Consider the following 20476-nt stretch of genomic DNA (forward strand, 5'->3'; position numbering starts at 1 on the left):
CTCATTGCTTTGCAGTTATATGCCATGTAATATGATAGGCGTCATTCGTTAAGCTGTCAGTAAGACTGTATGAGTGAGATCACTTCGATAGGCACAACGACCTGCGTGTCGCGCTGAGACACAACGCGCTTTCCTGCAGAAATTACCGACAGGTGAGTCGGCTGTCTGTGCATATCGATACTGTGCCTACCCGGGCAGTCGGCAGAACCCCAAGGTCGGTACCCCCTGCCTGATCGGTGACCGGTCCAGGAGCCATAATCGTTCATCGGACTGCGAATATCCCGAAAAATTCCGGGGAATCCTGCTCTCTGATTGGCGGCAAGTCATGACTGCCGACTTGGGGGGTCTGCCGACGGGGCAAAGTACGGCGCAACTACGTCGCATGGTTGGCACGCGTGATTTTTACCGCATAGAACAGACCATCGTGTCATGCCGAATGTGCACATGCGCCGACGTCGAGATGTCTCATGGCCAATGTTAAGCGGAGCCTCGGAAGAAAAAGATGCAACTGTCAGGGTCGGTTCAGACACTGGGTCCACTCGACTTCGCGAGGAAGAGTCCCAACGAAGCGGGCCGCAGCCGGCATACTGATCAGAAGATGAAGATGCTGCATTGAGCATGTGCCGCGGTATGCCGTTGCAGCTGACACTATTACGGTGTGCCTTCCTGAGGTCCTGATGAGAGATTGCGGACGAATCTCTGGCGACACATCCGTTCTGCAACGGAAGAATGATGTCCCTCGAGAAGAAGGGAGGTGTCAGTGAGGACCCGTTTGAAGACTCAAAGGAATACCGCCAAGGTCGGCACTTTTCTTCTAAATCATTCCCATCAACGCTTCGGTTGAAGCTCGGCCAGTGGTTTTGTCGCTTAAAAGTCAGGCCGAGTGGCAATCTGCCACAAGGAGTACTGTGCCTCCCTGGGTAGTCGGCAGACCCCCCAAGTCGGCAGGACCAATCAGAGAGCAGGATTCCCCGGAATTTCTCGGGATGTTCGCAATCCGATCATTGATTTCAGCTCCTGAGCCAATCAGGCAAGGGGTGCCGACTTGGGGGGTCTGCCGACTACCCAGGGCACAGTACAGGAGGGGCTCATTGAAGAAAATATTGCTAGTGTCGCGACCAGTAGAGAAATACGATGCAACTCACCTCAGCAAGTTACATGCGCATTTACTGCGACTCGAGGCGAACCCGGAAAACCCCTGACGAGGCATCTGGAAGGGGATGATTCTGGCGTTTTGCAAAACACTATAATCTCGTCTTCCACTTCAAAATCTTGATACTTGTATGACCTCACAGATGTGTACTTTACTTTACCTATGAAGCCAAGTGGGAAGACATGAATTTGTTGTGGAGTTGGAGCCTCAAGACGGCTACCTTGAAACTTGGTAAACAGGACGCTAGGGCCTTTTAGACACGAGGCATCCAGCCAATAGAAAGCTTGCGTCGGCAAGTTGCAGCGTTCAAAGTTGATCTCGGAGAGTGACGAGGAGACATTCAGCGTGCCGAGGCGCCGGTAAACTGCACGCGACCTCTGAATTGGAGACGCGTCGCGACTTGACACGTTCATGCACGGTCACGTGCGCGTGTATGCGTACGTGGCTGGCCGCTGGCGATAATTCCTTTGCGGCTAAGTCTCGATCCTTGACATCCTCTCCCGAGCGCGGCCACAGTTTGTGGAGTGCTTATTGTGGCTCTGGTACAGCGTATTTCTCTGGCACCCGTCTAAGGTGGTCCCTGCTGCTCTCTGCGTGCGGCCTCAGGTGTACGGCAAGATGGCACCATCTTTCCTGTTCATGCTCTTCTGTCTGCTCTTTCTTGCTGTAATCGTAAATGCAGCAGATCTCTACAAAGCTCTAGAGCGTTAGTACAAGGCACGCGTTCTTCTGGTCAAGGTAATGGTTGGCTTATGCTCGTCCTTGCCATCCAGTCTCCAAGTCTGCTTCTGAGCAAGACATCAGGAAAGCGTACAAAAGGCTGAGGTCAGTATACATGCCAGTTCCACACTAGGCTATCCTAAGACAAATCAGTCGAAAATACCACCCGGACAAGAACAAAGATGCAGGTGCTGAGGAGAAATTCGTAGAGATCGCCCATGGTACGTATGCCAGGCCGCAATTTGCACAAATGTCTAATAGCATTGTTACAGCATATGAGGTACTCTCGGACCCACAAGTACGACCCATATATCACTTCTGTAGCTGTATCCTGACTCGCTGCAGAAAAAACAAATATATGACCGTCACGGAGAGGTATCTATAAGCATCTTCCTAGGATATAGTTTGCTCATGACGGTATTGACGTGCTCCTTCGACAGGAAGGCCTGAAAGCCCATGAGAGTGGACAGCAGCCCCATGCAAACCCCTTCGACATGTTCTCGAGTTTCTTTGGCGGCGGGCGTATGTATGCGTCCACTGCATAAGTATAGCGGGCTCATAACCTCTTCGTAGATCCCGGACAGCAACAAGTGCGCCGGGGACCAACGTCAATCACTGAGATGGAAGTCAATCTCTCAGACATGTACGCGAATGATATTGGTTTATTACAACTCTTCGCTCACAGCCTTCCAGTTATATGGGTGCTAGTATAGATGTAGGTCGTTTTTACCGCGGTTACACGATGTAAGATGGCTCAGATGCTGCACCTAGTTCTTGATCAAGAAGCGTATCCTTTGCGACCACTGCCGCGGGACTGGTGCTGCTTCCTCGTCAGACATCCACACCTGCCCCGTGTGCGGCGGCTCCGGCGTGCAGATCGTGCGGCAGCAGATAATGCCGGGCATGTTCTCGCAAGCACAGGTCACGTGTGGGCAGTGTGGAGGGCGCGGGAGCACGATCACACGCGCGTGTCCGCATTGCGGTGGTGCAAAAGTACTCGAGCACACGCAGACGTACACGCTCGATGTGCCCCGCGGCGCGCCCGAGGGCCACGAGGTCATGTTCGAGGGCGAGGGCGACGAGAGTCCCGACTGGGAGGCGGGCGACATTGTCATGCGCGTCCGGAGCAAGAAAGATAAGGGCGGATGGCGCCGTAAGGAGAGTGGGCTGTACTGGAAGGAGACGATCGGCATCGAGGAGGTTAGTTCCCGTGGTGCAAGAATTTTACAATTGATGCTGACTATCTGGCAGGCACTATTGGGCTTCGAGCGGAATCTGACTCATCTTGATGGTCATGTAGTACCATTAAAGCGACACGGTGTTACCCAGCCAGGTAGGGTCTCTACATTACGAGTGTTGCTGCAGGTCTGATCCTGTCCCCTCTAGGGTATGTACAAACCATCAAGGGAGAGGGCATGCCGGTGTACGGTCAGAACTCGTTCGGTGATCTATACGTAGAGTATACTGTGGTTCTTCCTAAAGAGATCTCGCCTGACATGCAACGACGTAGGCCAAGCCATATCCATCTTACTTACGCACACTGCTAACACGTTTGGTTCAAGGTCTACGTGCTGTCTTGCATGGACATGAAGGGAGCTTCAAGGACGAGCTGTAATCGGGCGTAGACTACTTAGATAGCGTAGACCATAATTTATTCCCTACATGGCGGATGACTACGAGAACATCACATAATGAATCATGAGAAACGAAATGATGCATTGCGGGGACAGCACAGTACAAATGATGACTTGTTCTACAATAATGATTTTCGCAACATTTATGCCTGGAACGCATTCAGTTACGTGAGTTGTGCAAGAGACAGCGAGGTCTACATACCACGTAATTATACGACTTGCGGTCTCCGCATCGCTCAAGATATTCCCGCTATGATGCTCGTTGGTTGCCGAATACAGTTCAACGCCAAGAATTTGCATACCTCTATGAGACCTTCTATTCGCTTCTTGATATTGAGCGGATCTGGCAGGAAACGGCTTGACAGTTGGCGCGTAACCTCGTTGACAAGATCCTGATGCGTCATATGCTTGCGGTCCTTCATAATTCGCACAATGCACGCCTATAGCAGCCCACGTAAACAGACATGAATAATTCAAAACCACCGAACGCACCTCCGTCTGATGCCGCCGTTCCTCGTCGATACGGTCCTTTGTCTCCTTGCGCTCGTCCGTGTTCTCAACGCGTGATGCGACGGTGCTGATCTTGATCTTTTGCAAGGGCGCTGAGAAGTCTGCATTGAACGAGAACGAATCTTGTGGATTGATGTCACGGCCTGGTGGATGCTTTTTCAAGATCTTGTACTTCGCACAGGCGAGTGACTGTAGATGGCGCTGAAGCTCGATGTCCGGTATGGTGGTGGCGTCTTTAATTTCCTATATGGTGCCTTGTGGGTCATGCGCTGCACATACCACGGAAGGACCACGGAAGGTCAACGCACCTGGTATGTCAGGAAATCGTCGAGCTTGAGATCTTGGAACAGCAGCAGGATAACCAAGGCGAATGTCGAGACATTCAGATCGTGCTTGCGTGAGTTGAATGTCACTCGAACGTCGGCATTGCCCAACGAAGGTTGCCAAGTCAGCCGTCGTCCTGAGTGCCTTGACAGGTAGAACTGCTCGAAGGATTTTGAGGCTTTGATGAGAAGGTCAGGAAACTTGCAGGATGCAGCCGAATATGACATTGGCCAGAACGTGGATGTCATAACGATCACTGAGATCTCGACTTCCGGTGCCTGTGGCAAATGAGCAATGATGTGGAATATCTGGACAAGGGCAAAATACCGTAGTGTTCTCCAAATGCTTCTGGTACGCCTGCATCGTGTCTGACGATATTTTCATATCGTGGAACATACCCTCGAGCTTCTGCGTGAATTGATAGCCACATTCGACCTTCAATTTCGCTAGCATGCCGCGTTCTGCATCATCGGATACCGACCGCCCTAACAAAAGGCGCTTCGCGAGGTGGCCCTTATAGTAGCGTTCGAATATATCCTTGTCTGTGAGGAATCTGAAGACCATAATCGTTTTTTCCAGAGTCTGATCGACCTCTATGTCTGATTTCTAGGGTCCGATGAGTAATGAGCACGTAGACGGTGATGCATAGATGAACTGACCCCTCTGAGACCCTTCTTTAAGTTGTCATCAATAAACAAGGAAATGAATTCTGGGGCCTTCTCATGTTGATTGATGAACGTCTCGAAAGCCTTTAAACGAGATGAACATTTCGTTTTCATTTTATATAGCTGGACCACGCACCTCATTGGTACTGGCTCCGATCTCTCTGTCACTTTGCAAGGCGCAGGTCCAGATTTGGTCAAATTTATCCTTGAGATCTAGGACATCCTGCACCCATTTCAACGCCAGCGAGAGTGTTTGCGAGTTTGCGGGGGCCGCACGCGCTTTTCCCTTGGCCTTGGCCTTCGCGCTTTTCTCTACTTCCTCGTCTAGTATGGCCTCATCCACCCCATCTGAGCTCAGGCTACCGGAGTTGATCTCCCTCCCTCTTCGAATGATGGACTCTCGTAGAGCCTTCTTCAGCGTTGGGACACCAGCCGGCACCATCGCAAACAGTCGGTATAACCGGGCGAGATCATCCAAATTATCGAGGTCGATCATTGCATCTAGACCAGAGTTGGGCATAGCGATTACGATGGACAGATGAGGGGATAGTAGATTCTCTTCCAATATGTGTCGTAGGCGAGGAGCCGTCTTCGACGATAGGAAGTGATGTGCACGCGACTCCTCTTGCTCGAAACGCATTTCGACCTAGTTTAGTTCAATAATTGAGAATGTGGCAATTTCGCCCTAGACGCATACTCACACGTCGCAGATATTCTGACGCATCGCATGTCTCTAGAAGATGCTCCGCCTCCTTGGTGTAGAATAGCTCGCTCTCTCTGAGTACGGTAGGCTCTAGGTCTCGCTTGTACACGGATATGTTCTCGCCCTCCTCGTACAGCTGTAGAAGCACGTCCACACAGCCTTTCACGGCGGAACGATTGATAACATACCCATCGCGCTCGACATGGATCTCTGTGAGGATAGCGGAGATCAAATGCTCTTGTATTGGTGATTGAAGGATGTGCCGGATGAAGAGGTACAAGCCAGATTCCCAGATCTCCGGCACCTGGTTGTTCTTGGAATACACACGATCCTGCGAAACGAATCCGCAACAGAAACAGCGAAACACTGGCATCGAGGACGTACCATGTACTTCAAGACATCGCGCAGCTTAGACAGACTGGACGTGTGGTCATCCCAGACTTTCCTCACAGCCTTCAATAGCGTTTCCCCCGCTTGAGCCTTCTGCACAGGATCGTCTTCGCTGCCCGTGGGGAATGCAGGTACAATGATCTCACTTGCGAGCTTGTCCAAATGTCGCGCAACGAGCTCGTTGGTGCCGTTGTACAGCATCTCCCCGTGCTTGTAAAGGACCATGTTGTATCCATAGCGATGGTTCTCCTCATAGGAGAGATTGTGCGCATTGTGATTTTGTATTTCGACTATATTCTTGGACAATTTGGCCCATGTCTCCTCTACTGAGAAGTCGGGACCGTGCTAGCGACTAAGTTGAATCCTATGCGCGATAGTGACGTGAGGTAGCATACCCGCTTAGCTGGTTTCTGTCATCAAGGAGTCAGACGCAGCGAATTCCAAGTGGTGTATTGTCTCACTATCTTCGGTTTGCCTCGGCGCGGTACTTCCAGAACTCGGTCAAAACTCCGATTTGGATGTGATTAGAAGATGCATACCAGCAGCCATTGTTCAGTTTCCAAGACGATGCAGTCCCCAGACAGAATACCTTTCGGGCGTGAAAGGGCCCACTCACTGCGCAGTGAACAAGTAGAGTAAGGGCAAGGGGGTAGAGCACGAGCCTGCCTGCTCAGCCGCCACTCAGATCGAGCGCTTACCATCTCAGATGTTACAGAGCTACTGATCACTCGGGTCTATTAAAGATCATCAATGGGTACACGTGAGGTCATGCGTTCAATCTACACTACTACAACTTGCTGGCTTCGACGATGAATTACTGTAAACAAGGGAAAGCGAGGGAGTGGCATTGATACATGGAGCATGGTAGAATATCCTAATGCAAATCTGAGAGCATGAGCGAATGCATGAAATGTAGATTGCGATTGCGGAGCTGTAGGATAGAGCAAATGAAAAGTAGTTCTGGAATAGCACGTATTATTGTAATCTTTTTGACTTGCGAACCGGGAGCGGAAAGTCCTATGAGCCCGCACGAGAGGCGCGGATGAAATCAACGAAGTATTTCCGGAAGCCTTTGGCGTCGAGGTCCCTCATTTTCGTCGTAAATTCAAGCGCGGCCTCGGGGGGCCAGCCCTGAGCAGGTAAGAAGACAGAGATGAAGAAGTCCAAGGTTTCTTGACCGCGGGTCTTCATGACTGTCTGAAAGAAGTTGCAGATTTCGTGAACAACCTGTGTTCCTGATCAGTATCAACGACAAGTACTCGGGAAGGTATCAACCGTACCATGACAGTCTGGCCGTCTGCGATGTTGAACTGAGGCGATGAGAAAAGTGCGAAGGCAGCTGGAATCAAGCGCTCATAGACGAAGCGTTCGAATCCAGGCAAGGCTTGTGCTTGCGACGCCGCATCTGTGATTGGCTGCGCCCAGACCGAGACGCAGCGCCCTAAGAATGTGAACACGGTCTTTTGGCTGGTTGGGTCAGAACCGTCTTCTGCGAGCTGTACCATGCTAGCCAGGAGGCCCTCTAGCTGGCCCTTGTTTCCTGCGGCGGACGTCAGCGAGTGAGCGTTAACGGGATTCGACATTCAAGGAACTCACGTTCTGACGTGAAAATACCATGAAGTTTCGAAGCCACAACATTATTCAGCAAGGCGAGGTAAGCACGCTTAATGTCGGTATGCGTTTGCTGGTCATCAGTCCCGGAGACTGGCTGAGCCAACAAGCCGTTGATGTGGATACTAAGTGGCCCGATCAATTGATCGAGTACATCGAACATGTCCCCCTAGATTTCAGATCAGCGAAGAGTGATTTCATATTGAAGGCTGAGCGCACCTGGAGCTTGTGGATCAGCAAGCCGATGAAGTTCATGAAGTCGGTCAACTCGGAGGGTTCGAAGTGGGCGAGCAGATTTGCCATCAGCGGAGGTATGAGCTGCGTGACGTTCGGGCCAGTCGTGGCAAGAATCCGAGCGAATGCGAATCGAGTCTACAGTAACACTCAGTCAAAACATTGGTTTGATCTTTGGAACTGAGACATACCGCATCTCTCACGACTTTGAAGACGTTCATCGCTTCCAATGATACCAGAATCGCCTGCGCGACCTCGCTGAAGACATGTAATGGCGGTAAGATATATCCCTCAGGTACCGGAGAAGGATAATCTGGAAATCCTTTGGCAACGTTTCCCAGTGCCATAATGATATGATGAACCTTTAGTATGGGCACCACGTCCTCCACACCCTTGACCGCCTGCAAGCTGGCAGAGAGCTCATCGAGCAGCGGCCGCACAATGGACAGTAATAGCGTCGCTGCCTGGTTCGGCGTCTTGTATAGCAGTGATACAAGTGTTCCTGCAGTCTCAAAGAGGTAAAGCTGGGAGTCGAAGATGCCCGGGTTGTTGATCGCCTCGATGAGCATATCCTGCGTTTCCGGGTTCTCGAGTTCCGGGAGCTCGACCTGGATGGACAGCAGATCACGCATGCCCTCGAACAGAGACACGGCAAGGTCAGGTGGTATCTCGTTTCGGTCCTCCTTGATAAAGCGGTGGAACAAGTAGAAGACGCGTGAACGCAGGTGGGACTCGGGGTTGTGCAGACCGCTACAGCCTCGCAGTCAGATCGCATATACTGCGCCTCACCCTTAAACGACATACCGAGCATCCATCATAGCCTGCAGCGTGGGCATAATACAATCTTTTCGGACTTTGAAGAAGTCGCCATAACGAGCGGCAGTCTCGAAGAACTGCATAACGACAGTTTTGTTCGGATAGTTTGCAACACCCGATTGCACGAGGGCGTAGAGCATCTCGCCGTGACTCGTCAGTTGGTATTCTGAATAGTCTGTCTCTTTTCGCTTCTCCCTAATCACAGCGGGCGCATGGCAGAACGCTGCGCGCCCTTTGGTGCCACCTAGGAAAAGTGCTCAGCCTGGGTGATTATAACGAGGAACTGCAAGCGAAGCACCTACTTTTGTTGATCTCACCAAAGCTGTACACTAGGTACACGGCCAGCTCTGCATCATTCCATTTTACAGGGGCGCCACTGCCGTAGGCCGTCAAGGTGTTAATGACCAGTGTTCTCAGCGCGTCCATGACCAGTGACTGGTCTATGACAAACGTAGAGTCCATGAAGGTACGCAGTTCCTGCATCAATTGTTAGACAACTAGCTCATAACGCACCATATTGAGATGTCTCACTTTTCGCAAGCTCTCGAACGCAGCCTTATCGTCTTCCTCCATATCTTCTGGGTCGGAATCCTCTTCCCACTTGAGCTTCTCCAGGACGACCCGGAGTAGAGAGGTGAGGAACGTTCGTTTTGATTCCTCAAGGGGTTCTGTCGACGTTTTTCGCGACCGCTTGTGCTGCGGGTCCTCGTGAATACATGGAGCCACGCCGAAAAGAGCGAAAGCTTACGCTCGTGAGAATAGTTTGAAGAAGGGGGAAGACCGTTGAGCACGTATCGTCATACTCATCCGCCATGAACCGCAGCATGACAGGGAGAATCTGTTGCAGCAATTCTGAGGCCTCTGAGTGGATCTCACTCCCAGGACATTCCTGCAATAACTTGTGAGCACCAAAAACGAGGAAATTTCAACATGCATACCTCAACGAGTTTGCACAGTTCCAGCCCGAGAATGTTGAGTAGTTTGCCGAGTGCCTCACGGTAGGACTCCTCTCCCTCATCGACATCAGAGCCGCGGGCGCCCTGGGCGACCCTTGTTTTCGCCTCAAGCGCATCGAGGACCTGTCCCAGGGACAAGACCTTGATGAGCTGCAGCTTGTCCCCGGGCTCTTTGAGACCCTTTGCGACGATTTTGGTAAGCGCGGAGCAAGTCGCGAGGCGGATGGCAAGGGAATGATCGGACAGTAGTGTGAAAAGGAGCGGAACAGTTGTAGGCGTGACAGTCAGGTTGATGTCGATCCAACCTGCGTTGAATGGAATTTACATCGCAGTAAATGGGCATCTGAGCTAACGGTGACGTACCTGCGTAAGACGCGAATGTCCTGACACCCCAGTCTACGACCTCTATGGCCCCATCTAATTCCTCATTAGAAGCGGGAAGGTCGCCCTTCCGTAATCGCGCCATGCGTTCCGAGCCATCGGCAACGATGGTAAGAACCGCTTCGTTGATGCGACCTGCGTCCCGTTCCCGTACAGCGTCACGAACGCGTCCGTCTCGTGCGTGGCGCGCTGGCAAATGGTGCCTCGCGGCCTTTATTAGCTGATCTGCGACCTCTCCGGAAATTTCCAGGACGATGTGAAAGAAAAGCAGAGATACGTGTTTGTTGAAGGTCGATTGTGATGTCGACTCGGCAGGACGTATGAGAGCGAACAGATCGAGGAAGAATGTTGGCCACTGGTCGACGTATGTACACAGGAAGAACAGGGTGAGCGTATGCGCAAACTTGTTGCGCAAGACTGGACGAAGGTTAATACATATAATATCCGAAAACCAGAAGACATACATGAAGCCTCAGCCTCTGCAGGACCATACAGATACTCCGACTGAATGTAAGTTACAAGTGATTGGCGCAATGTCTGGAATGTCTCTTCGTCTAATGGTTCGTATCTGCATGAACACAGAACCTGTGTGAACAGACCTAGATATTAGGCACGAACATAACTAACCGATTCTCGAGAAATTCGTCCAGGATCCGCAGAGCAAAAAATCGGGCTTGACTGGGATGTTTCCTCCCACCATTCGGACCAGCCTCTATGAACAGAGCCAGAGCCAGACGCCAAGTATTTGCTACATTTTGTTGCACAGTAGAGAGATACTCTAGAGCTTGTTGATGCAGGGTCCCTCGTGTTGGGTCGCTCGCTATGCTGATCGCTTGAACCAGCTGATTCAGGTCTTGCTCCATGATGTTCTCTCCCTAGAGTTTTGGCTCCAAGGCAGAGATGAGCTAGAATTCGAGCGGAAAGTAGTTTACGAGGTCGCAAGACAGACTCTGGTCCTCGCGCAAGGAGTCGATTATCCCAATCTTTCACGATCACGTGCGATCGGCAAGATCGAGATCCTCATGACGCTAGCCATTTCCATTTGACCGAATCTAACACGGGCTCGGTCGAGCACGCCAACTGCTTGTCGCTCATTCACCTACGCTTGCCTAGTCGCAGTCTTCCACGTATGCTCCAGCTATATTGATTCTGCGGACATATAGAAATATGTCAATTATGTTGCGTTTCTGCGCTCGCCGTACTTCGTCACTGGCGAGGATATGTTCGAGTCAACGCAGAAATGTCTCAGACGTTCCACAGACATACCCTTCTAAAGTTAGAGGTAAGCATGATAGTTCCATACATACTTGTCCATGAGGGTCTCATGCAAGCGGCATCAGCCTTCCCTTTTGCTCTGTCTGAGGAGGAAGCCATAGTACGCATGTCCCTCCCGATGTCCTTCAAATGCTGGCTCCGGAACATCTGGGGTTCCTTCGGCGCGACATTTCTTCCTGGAATGGGTTTCAAGCCTCTACAGCCTGACCGCATACAAGCAGTATATATTCCTATATGGTTTGTGGACGCAGAAGTGGAAGCGCATGCATGGCTCTCCCAAACATCCTCCCAGGAAGGCGAAGCCACTCAGGTACTGCGAATTGTCGTATTAACATCCAAGTTTGTGTGGGATAACATCTTCCATTAGCGGAAAGTGATGGCCTTCTTCGAACAGTCGTATGTAGTTGGTTATCTCGACCATGAGCTGTCCTTCACAAACGTTTCGTAGATTCGTGCCAGGTAATTGGTCTGTCATCAGTTTCGCCGGGAACTGATTTGGACAGCATCAAGGCTTCGCGCATGAGCCACTGTCACGCATCTCCCTACTGAATTCGCCTGAACTGGCGAACACCGCTACAATCCGCTACACTGACGACTTGCGTACCCAGCGGGGTTCAGAGATTCTCTGCATGCCATACTTCATTACGCCCTTCTCTCTTCTTAATCTCGCAAGCTCGCTGTCATATAGGCAGGCCACGGTTTCCGGGAATATGAGATTGAATCCTTCTACCGTGAAGGCAAACCTCGTGAGCGACTTTGAAGTTGCACTTGGTCTCGCAAGTCCTCACGACCGCCTATACTAGCTGGCGGCATATCCTGTCCTTATACCAATATATCTCGCGCAGTATGAAGTCATCAGTGACGGGCAGAAGTCTATCCGTTTCACTGCTATTCTCGAGGCGTGGAGGAAACAGGTAAGTGCGGTGTATTTCTATCTCTACCCCTGTATGCCGTGAGCAGATATACTTAGTACCACACTTGACGGATTCCAGACTGAAGTGGAGATATCAAAACAGAGCATCTAACGTTCTACTTGTCGACAGGGTCGTATCATCGCTGAAGATGTCGACAAAGATGCCGCTCAGTTACCCATACGGAACGATCCCAACGTGTCCCGCTTCCTCATGTCACTGACTGAGTTGCTGTCGCCGGGCGAGTTCTGGACGTATCCAAGCAGCCTGGATGACATTACCAGTGGAAGCTTCGCCACGGTCCAGTTGTTTACGCCACACTACAACAAGGCCGAACAGGTCACGCTGGAGAACTGGATCAACGGTGCAGCTGAGCGGGAGGGCGCAATCGAGGAATACCAGACAAAGTTCTTCTCGAGTGGTGACCAACCCGCAGTCGACTGGGAGGACCTGCGGATTCGCGAGTACAAGCCGACTGAAACATTCGTGAATCGCCAGTGGATGAACCTCGGCAAGCAGTTGGTTTTGATGCGCGGTGTTCTTTCGGTGAGCATCGGCGTTGGAGTCCGCGCCGTGCACAAATGGTGGCAACTGACTTGCTTAATGTTGTAGTCTATACTCCCCTTCATGCAGGCAATAGCGGGCTCGGACGCCTCAAAGAGGGACGATGGTGCACAAACTGGCACAGAGGACGGCCTGTCGGCTTCAGCACCAGACAAGTCCTCTCCTGAGTCGACCTCTGTACCCAAGGAATTTGAGTTCGAAATTCCGCGCAAGTTTCCTAAAGTGACAGAGGTTAACCCGAAGCAACTTGAGAAGATGAGGGAAGAGAGCAAGCCGGAGTGGTTGCGTGAATGGGAGCGCAGGACAGCGGGGGAGGAATCTGAACGAGTAAACAAAGAGACATGATCCACGTATGCATTGGTATAATGTAGACGTGCTACATATCGCACTTTCTGAGAAAAGCCCTCAGACTCATAGCGATGGCCAGTCCATGATGTAGTGCATTAGCACCGGTTTGCTGCGATGCTGCTGGCGCAATGGTTCTGGCGCATCTAGTCAAAAACTGTGAACCTCCGCGGGAATAAAGACTCGTTTAGTTACAAACTGATGAATGCTTACCATTGACTTGTGGGGCAATTGAGTACCAGTTCGATCTCACCGATCGCTGTGCACGGTCAACTCCGACAGCTCGAATTCCTGACAGTCTCCGATTATGCGCTGACTCTCGCGATTGCCACATTCATCATCACTTATGCTGTATTTCTAAATATGTTGCTCACGGTCTCGTTTTTCGAAATCACACCCAAAACCTGACAAGGGTATTTCTGGGTCTTGAATCTGAAAGCTGAACAAGCGATACCACGATGTTGCGCGGCTATGGAGTGCCACCACGCTGCCATGCGTCGTCCTTCACGGTAAGGAAATCCTGGCAAAGGAACGCGTCGTACATATCTCAGACGTATCCCTCGAAAGTCAGGGGTGGGTATTTTGCTGTTATTCTTCTGCTAGGAACATGAACGAGGGTGCCTTTAGCATATCCATTCGCTCTGTCTCCAGAGGAGGCGATTATACAGATGAGCTTGCCAATGTCCATGTACTGTGTCGGACTTGGAAGGGGCTTCTGGAGCTCCCTCGGAGCTAGGATATTCCCCGGATTGGGCTTTCAACCCGTACTTCCAGCGCGTATCAAGGCTTTATATATCCCCGCATGGTTCGTGGATGCAGAATTCGTAGCCAGGGGATGGCTTTCCAAGACACCAGGAGGGCAGGCCACTGAGGTATCTCAGCTCCTACCTCTTGCATATAACTCTGTTCTAAACATCGCGATTATTTAGAGGAGATTATCGGCTTCTTTTGAGCAATCGTATGTACTTAGTCCGACCTCACAGCTATGAGCGCGCTCTTACGAGACCATAGATATATGCCAGGTGCTTCTTCAGCCATTGTCTACGTAGGCTAGCTGTATACTGATGAGCTCGACTTGAAGGCGTCGTGTATCAGCCACTATCCAGTTTCTCACTAAGGTCTCCTGCACTGGCCAAGGCCGAGACGACGCCATTCTCCGACAAGTTGCGGAGACAACATGGCTCCGATGTCATATGTTTGCCATTTGAGCTGACGCCCTTTCATCTCGCTGATGCGGTACAATCACTATCATACCAACAAGTGACCGTGTCTGACAGACTGAGAATCAAGCTGTCAACGGTGAAAACAGATATGGTGAGCAGACTATCAAAACATGCCATATCGTTGTTGCCTCACAGTCGTCATGCAGATGGCAGCATATCCGGTCCTTATCCCGATCTATCTCGCGGAGTATGAGGTTTTGGGGATAAACAACGAGGTTCATAAATTCACTGCTATCCTCGAGGCCTGGACTAAGATGGTGAGCGAGGCTTCCACGCCAAATCCCATATGTTGTGTTCCGATAGTGCCAATTTCCCCCGGACCCTCAGCTATGTCTTTGGCGAATCGGAGTGTCCAAGGACGTCTCCGCTAGCCTTTCAGCCAATGTGCACGCACGGACTGAGCAGAATTCTTGTGTATAGGGCCGCATGATGGTTGAAAATGTCTACAGATGGATCGTGGACACGAAGCTCCGCGAAGACCCCAATCCGCCTCGACTCGCAATATGGGGCTCTAAGAAAATACCGTCGGGTCCCTTCTGGCTGTGGGGATTTTCTCCCAAAAACGCACACATGGAATTCGCCAAATCGGAGTTATGGGTGAGGGCTACGAAATACGAAAGGGAACAGCGCATACTGGATGCCTGGATCAACGCAGGATGGAGGGGCAGACAGGCCGTCTACCAGGAAAGGTTTTTCCCCAAGGTCTCAGATCGTAAAGTGGACTGGGAAGACCTGAGGATCCGGGAGTACATACCAAGCGAGGTCGAGCCCATCCGCCACTGGATGTCCCTAGGCAAAGAATGGACTATCAGCCAGCGTTTCTTCATGGTAAGCGAGCACTGAGCTTAGGGCTTGCGGAGCCGAAACGAAGTGACAACTTGATTCTCCTCGCAGTTTCTGATAAGGTTGTCGCTCTGGTTCAAGATGCAGAAAAGAGCGATAGCACGAGGTGAGGTTCCCGGCGAGGAGAGCGAGAGGGCCTCTTCGTCAGACGGGATGTCCTCGCTGGATAAGAAAAGTTTGGAATCGGCCATAGAATATGTCCGTAAATTTCCAGGCATAACGCACATCAGTCCCTGGACCTATGCTAGGCGCAGGAAAGAGGAGAAACCTGTGTGGCTGCAGGAATGGGAACGCAGAATGGCTGACGGCGAATCTGGGTTACCGAAGAAAGAGTAGCACCGTTCAGCAGAGATCCATCGCCATACGCACCATCCATATGTTCGGCTGCACAATATTGTACTGTACACTGTTACTTATGTTTCAAAAGCTGAGCATGGAGAACACTCATGCAACTGCTATACAGTTAGACGGGATAGGTGCTTGCGACTGCTGCACAAAAATACGGCACTATACTAAAACAGTGGCTAGGGAGAAAGTACGGTGTGTGCAAAGTCCGAAAGCGAGGTATGCGATATATATAGGACGTAACGAGCGACATGTCGTAGAACTTCCTTGGGGGGCACAGCGAATGGCGACGGTCGAATAAGTACTACAAAGTACACGATCCGACAGAAATTACAGGCGTGTAAGGCCGAGTAGCAACGCACACACACTGAAAAACACAACGCGGAGGGGCACGCGGATGGCGCCGGCGCCGCTTGTCCAGCCCGGGGGCTCGCCAAGCGTGATGGACGCCTGAGACGCGGTCGACACTGACGTGGACACAGAGCCAGAGTACGTGATGATAAATGTGAAGAGCGTGGGCGACGGCTCTAGCGTCGGCAGCGCGGTCGCGTTGACGGACGCAACGTCGAGCACGGGCGAGTATGTGCTTGTCGCAAGGCCTGAGGAGACGACGAGGCCGGGCGGAGCTGTCACCGACGTATTGAAGACGTAAGGAGGCGTGGTATATGTGGGCGTGGGAAGGAGGTAGTTCGGGAGCTCGGTGTCTATGGTTGCAGAAGCCGAAGAGAAGTAGGCGTTCACGACGCTGGGTGATTGCACAGGAGCGGTGGAGTTGCGCAGGGGATACAGCCCAACCATGGGGGCTTCTTTTGTGTCGATGCCTAAGCTGAAAATGGAGTAGACAGTTTCCAAGAACGGGGTTCCTGATATATCATCTCAGTATTTAGCGATCAAGAATTGAAAGACTACTTACCCAATTGCCAATCGACGCCATCAGAACTTGGGGGAAGGGCGGCGGGCCAAGCCAGGCAATAATCTGGATCGCCCGCAGTAGGTCCCAGGAGGTAGTCAGTTGGCTGCAAGGTGAAGTTTCCTCCACTGAAGATAGTTCGCTGAGAACAGGAGTGCGAATCGCGCGTGATAGACAATGCTTACCCGAAGTTGAGTGTAATAGTCTCGCTCGCATCGCAAGGCATAGCCCACTGGCCAACCGTATCGGAGACCGACACAAGACGGCTACCAGCAATTTGAGAGAATATCCGTGATACATCTTGATATGGCCCGTATATTCCCGACGTGCCTCTGAATCTGGCATGAGCAAACATGCCTCCTCCGATAATAACCAACTTACACGTCAAGGAGCGCAAGGGAATGGTTTGATTGAGCGATGGGGTAAGTTGGCACCGGCGTCACCAAACTGCCATTGACCTGTGCAGACGCTTAGGACATGCTCAAGGACAAGTCTAACTGTACGCACGTATATCTGCGCCAGCTCGACAGCCCATTGGAGATAACTCGCAGTGGTACCATTTGTGCCATTGAAGGGGGCGAATGGGACTACATCAATCCATTCGATGTTGCTTCTGTTCGTTACCGCGGAAGCGTCAATCGCACCTATGGCGGACGGTCAGGAGGTAGCTGTCGGAATTGTAGCGGCCCACGCACCGAATGTCAGGCTGCCAGTAGTGTTGCGTTTGAGGCTCAGACCGAACAGGGGGTAGTCCAGCGTGCCTTGCTGGGCCATCGAAGCAAATACAGGGGTTGCTGGAGGTCGTACATTAGGGTCGCACTGGTGCCGTACGGACAGAGCTTACCATTTACAACAGTGTTCGCAATAGTCGAGAGCCGAGGAAAGCCGAGACCGAGTATGCCGCTGATCTCGTCGCTCAATGTTACGTTGGATGAGTTCACCAGGCCAAATGCCTGCTGCGGCACAGTCAGGTTGTTGAGAAGCATCGTTTCCCGGGCAATAAAGCCGGAGGCAGCTACGCAGCATCATTAAGTTGTATGAAGCAGAGAGCGTGGAGCCAACTGACTTGTGGAGTCCAGGAAGCTGACATTGAAGAGGCTCGAATTCCCGTTGACCGACTGGAACGTTGAGCTCTGGTAAGCCAGCTGGTACCGTGGGACCGAGCTGCATGCACTACTCGTGCAAGCAGAAGACACGACCCAGAAGTCGGATGACCCCGTGTCAAGCGCGACGCGGAAGCTCATGTTGCCCATCGACACCAGCGTAAAATACGACCTGCAAGGGCGCTCCTTCATTGAACAGCCTCAGCGAGCATACCGACATATTACGCACTCCTCCGCCTGCGAGTAAGAGACTCCCAAAAGCGTCGCATGGTTCGTGGTCAAGTTCGGGCTGCCCTGAATAGTCTCCAAGTACTGGCGGACGCCCAGGTCGTGGAGACGGCCGCCCTGTGCCGGGGTGCTGGCTGCATTGCACACTTGGAAGAGTACAAAAACGACGACAGCGAAGACAAAGAGAAACATGCTGTCGGAAGGGCGTTGCTACCAGACCTGCGGCATACGAACAGCGAGGGTGTGAATATGTGCAAGCGCAGCTTGGAGGGAATATAGCAAGACCAAAACAGCAAGCTGCGCGTCTGCCTCTGCCCGCGTGATCTCTCCGACATCTACGGGCTCGGCAAATCATGTGTTTTACGTCATTTTCATTGGCCGCGCCGCCGTGCCTTGCCCGTAAAGCACTGCTTTGACTGCCTCGGGTTATTTTGACCGTACTCTGTGCGGGCGGCAGCGCACAGGCCTCTTGGGGTGGCGGGTGCTGCAGGCCGCGATGATGGATGAGAAAGGGCCATTCTCTATTCCGTCCTCGCAATAAATTACACTCAATTTGCATCTAAAAAACCATGCTGTGCATCGGCCCCCCTCTCAGGCTATGTGCTGCTACCTGAACAAATATCCGGGTACAGCCTGTCCGTGGGATCTTGTGGAATCCAGCCACCTTCGAGTCCCTTCTGATAGCTCCATTCGTCCGCGCTCTCTGTCTGAACCCACGAGGATCGATCAGCATACCGCTTTGGGGTATTAGGATGGGAGAAGCCAGCTACACACGCACCTTCCATGTCCAATAGATCCACCCCTGGATGCTTTCCCCGATCTGTACTTGTGCTTCCCAATATCTATATACGTGTATGTGGGTGAGCTACAACGATACACACCGCAACACACGGCGATCCGATCTGCATCCGAGCACCACTCACTGTCTAAGGAAGGTCTTGTAATCGTCGCTGAATGTCGACATGTTGCCCGTCCAGCCCGTGCAATTGCCAAAGGTAGGCTCTCCGGACGCAAACGTTCCATCCCACCTCGCTCCCACGTTCCGCCCGTTCAGCCACTTCGCGCAATCAGTGATCGCAGTGGACCATTCCCCGGTAATTGTGTTGAGATTCGATTTTGCGTACGGTACAAGGCTATCTATGAATTGACAAGAATACTGGAGCAATGTCAGCGAACGTCGTCGCAGTCAAATGCGACTCACATTGATGTGTTGCGCTTCAGAAAGCTCCAGCTGGTCGTAGTTGAAAATCTGGTACTGGTGCTGGATGGAACACTGTATCAGTTCACGGGAAGTTCGATCAGCAGACAACCTACATAGTCCATAATAACATTCTCGGCCGCCGGAGGCATGAGGAAATTCTCCCAATTCTAAAACAATCAGCTAGTCGCACCTCTTGCCACCTGTCGTGACCCCATACCTGAACACCAAGGAAGGCGTCTCCAATCATGACCTGGACTCCAGTACCCGTCGCCTCGCGTACCGTGCTGTACCCATCCTGCCAATATGGCCCAATCGCCGTGTCGATGCTCGACACCCACCCGGCTGGCTCGTTGAGCAGCTCAATGATGTTGACTTTCTCGCTGACCTGACCGGCGATGTAGCGGATGACGTCGAGCGTCCGCGGGATATTGGTGTCGTTGTTCGCCCAGTTCGCCGATCCCCGCTCCCCGGAGTTGTCAAAGCCGTTCTGGGAGCCAGGGGCCCCATGCAGGTCGAGAAGCACATGCAGACCATTCTCGTTCGCCCAGTCTAGGGCTTGTAGGAGGTACGGCCACGCGCCCGAAATGAAGGGAGAGACAGAGGTCGTGTAGTTCGAGTCAGCGGACGTCATGGGAACTGACCAAAACCCAAGTGGGATCCTATCGTCGAAAGTTAGTCAGAGCATTTTCTGCACCAAATTTCCACCTACCGGACGTGGTTCAGTCCGGCGGCTTTGATGTCCTTGAAGTCATCTTCGGTTATCCAAGTTTCCCAATGCGCTTTGAGGGCACTCAGAGCGACATCGGAACTTTGCATTTGACCGAAGGTATACTCGTCCACGATGTTAGTATTGTTAGTGTTCTCGAATATGCTCGGGGTAATCCATGGCTGCGTTTACTCTCTGTTCAAGCATACCATTTCTATGTGGCCGAAGTAACCCACCTCAAGAACAAACCAGCCGCCTCTGAAACGGGACACGGCGACATCAGGTCACGACGTTAGATGTAACAGGAGTGGCATTACTCACAAATTGACACCGCGGATGATGTCAGTGCCGTAGCTGAACGCAGTCGCATTTGCGCTAGAAGCAGATGCAGACGGCTGCGGACTAGTCCCAGTGGAAGTCGGTGAACTCGAAACAGTAAAGGGAGTTTGGGCGGGATTCCCCGTAGGGTAAGCCTGAAACCCAGCCTTGAGCCTGCATTGCTGGGCAGAAACATGACCTGGACTGGTCAGGAACAGCAGAACGAATGGCAGTAAAGTTGGCAGCATTTCAGCAGGTCAAGACATGGAGGTACGTGATGGAGCTTGGAGGCGTGCAGCAAGCCGGGCTCATTGCAGACCTCGTGGCATGGCATGACGTGCACGGACGCTATGTTCGTCGGATACATTGCAAGCACGAGGCTGGCAGCATGAGGCGCCTTGCTCTTT

General features: G+C 51.9%; 7 protein-coding genes across 7 annotated transcripts; 3 read left to right on the top strand and 4 right to left on the bottom strand.

Annotated features, from left to right (window-relative positions):
* Positions 1-1771: 1771 nt before the first annotated feature.
* Positions 1772-3488, top strand: POSPLADRAFT_1061436 (hypothetical protein; the record flags this gene model as incomplete). The annotated part of the gene is made up of 12 exons (XM_024481379.1): positions 1772-1859; positions 1927-1978; positions 2027-2094; positions 2146-2171; positions 2219-2248; positions 2314-2395; positions 2447-2516; positions 2567-2588; positions 2645-3073; positions 3125-3206; positions 3260-3379; positions 3436-3488. 12 exons carry the CDS (start codon positions 1772-1774, stop codon positions 3486-3488), a joined length of 1122 nt encoding a protein of 373 aa, XP_024334551.1.
* Positions 3489-3671: 183 nt separating this feature from the next.
* Positions 3672-6648, bottom strand: POSPLADRAFT_1061437 (hypothetical protein; the record flags this gene model as incomplete). The annotated part of the gene is made up of 12 exons (XM_024481380.1): positions 3672-3701; positions 3810-3947; positions 4000-4260; positions 4326-4619; positions 4669-4947; positions 5001-5090; positions 5143-5652; positions 5708-6040; positions 6094-6444; positions 6495-6509; positions 6561-6586; positions 6639-6648. 12 exons carry the CDS (start codon positions 6646-6648, stop codon positions 3672-3674), a joined length of 2337 nt encoding a protein of 778 aa, XP_024334552.1.
* Positions 6649-7116: 468 nt separating this feature from the next.
* On the bottom strand, positions 7117-10960 carry POSPLADRAFT_1061438 (hypothetical protein; the record flags this gene model as incomplete). Its single annotated transcript, XM_024481381.1, has 13 exons — positions 7117-7326; positions 7380-7639; positions 7696-7879; positions 7930-8082; positions 8136-8694; positions 8749-9004; positions 9063-9237; positions 9292-9456; positions 9509-9649; positions 9699-10021; positions 10080-10514; positions 10562-10665; positions 10725-10960. 13 exons carry the CDS (start codon positions 10958-10960, stop codon positions 7117-7119), a joined length of 3201 nt encoding a protein of 1066 aa, XP_024334553.1.
* Positions 10961-11490: 530 nt separating this feature from the next.
* On the top strand, positions 11491-13192 carry POSPLADRAFT_1061439 (hypothetical protein; the record flags this gene model as incomplete). The annotated part of the gene is made up of 7 exons (XM_024481382.1): positions 11491-11682; positions 11740-11768; positions 11821-11831; positions 11883-12118; positions 12176-12286; positions 12416-12829; positions 12896-13192. The coding sequence occupies 7 exons, from the start codon at positions 11491-11493 to the stop codon at positions 13190-13192; spliced, it is 1290 nt and encodes a 429-aa protein (XP_024334554.1).
* Positions 13193-14844: 1652 nt separating this feature from the next.
* Positions 14845-15594, top strand: POSPLADRAFT_1061440 (hypothetical protein; the record flags this gene model as incomplete). The annotated part of the gene is made up of 2 exons (XM_024481383.1): positions 14845-15243; positions 15310-15594. The coding sequence occupies 2 exons, from the start codon at positions 14845-14847 to the stop codon at positions 15592-15594; spliced, it is 684 nt and encodes a 227-aa protein (XP_024334555.1).
* A 339-nt stretch (positions 15595-15933) lies between these two features.
* POSPLADRAFT_1155631 (hypothetical protein) lies at positions 15934-17808 on the bottom strand (the record flags this gene model as incomplete). Its single annotated transcript, XM_024486959.1, has 8 exons — positions 15934-16466; positions 16517-16641; positions 16699-16845; positions 16895-16971; positions 17021-17157; positions 17209-17307; positions 17358-17528; positions 17580-17808. The coding sequence occupies 8 exons, from the start codon at positions 17806-17808 to the stop codon at positions 15934-15936; spliced, it is 1518 nt and encodes a 505-aa protein (XP_024334556.1).
* Positions 17809-18610: 802 nt separating this feature from the next.
* Positions 18611-20317, bottom strand: POSPLADRAFT_1155721 (glycoside hydrolase family 5 protein; the record flags this gene model as incomplete). Its single annotated transcript, XM_024486977.1, has 8 exons — positions 18611-18686; positions 18768-19000; positions 19046-19105; positions 19159-19212; positions 19263-19704; positions 19755-19933; positions 19988-20009; positions 20073-20317. The coding sequence occupies 8 exons, from the start codon at positions 20315-20317 to the stop codon at positions 18611-18613; spliced, it is 1311 nt and encodes a 436-aa protein (XP_024334557.1).
* Between the last annotated feature and the right edge of the window lie 159 nt (positions 20318-20476).

Source organism: Postia placenta (assembly GCF_002117355.1).
Source record: "Postia placenta MAD-698-R-SB12 unplaced genomic scaffold POSPLAscaffold_17, whole genome shotgun sequence".
Classification (NCBI taxonomy): Eukaryota; Fungi; Basidiomycota; class Agaricomycetes; order Polyporales; family Adustoporiaceae; genus Rhodonia; species Rhodonia placenta.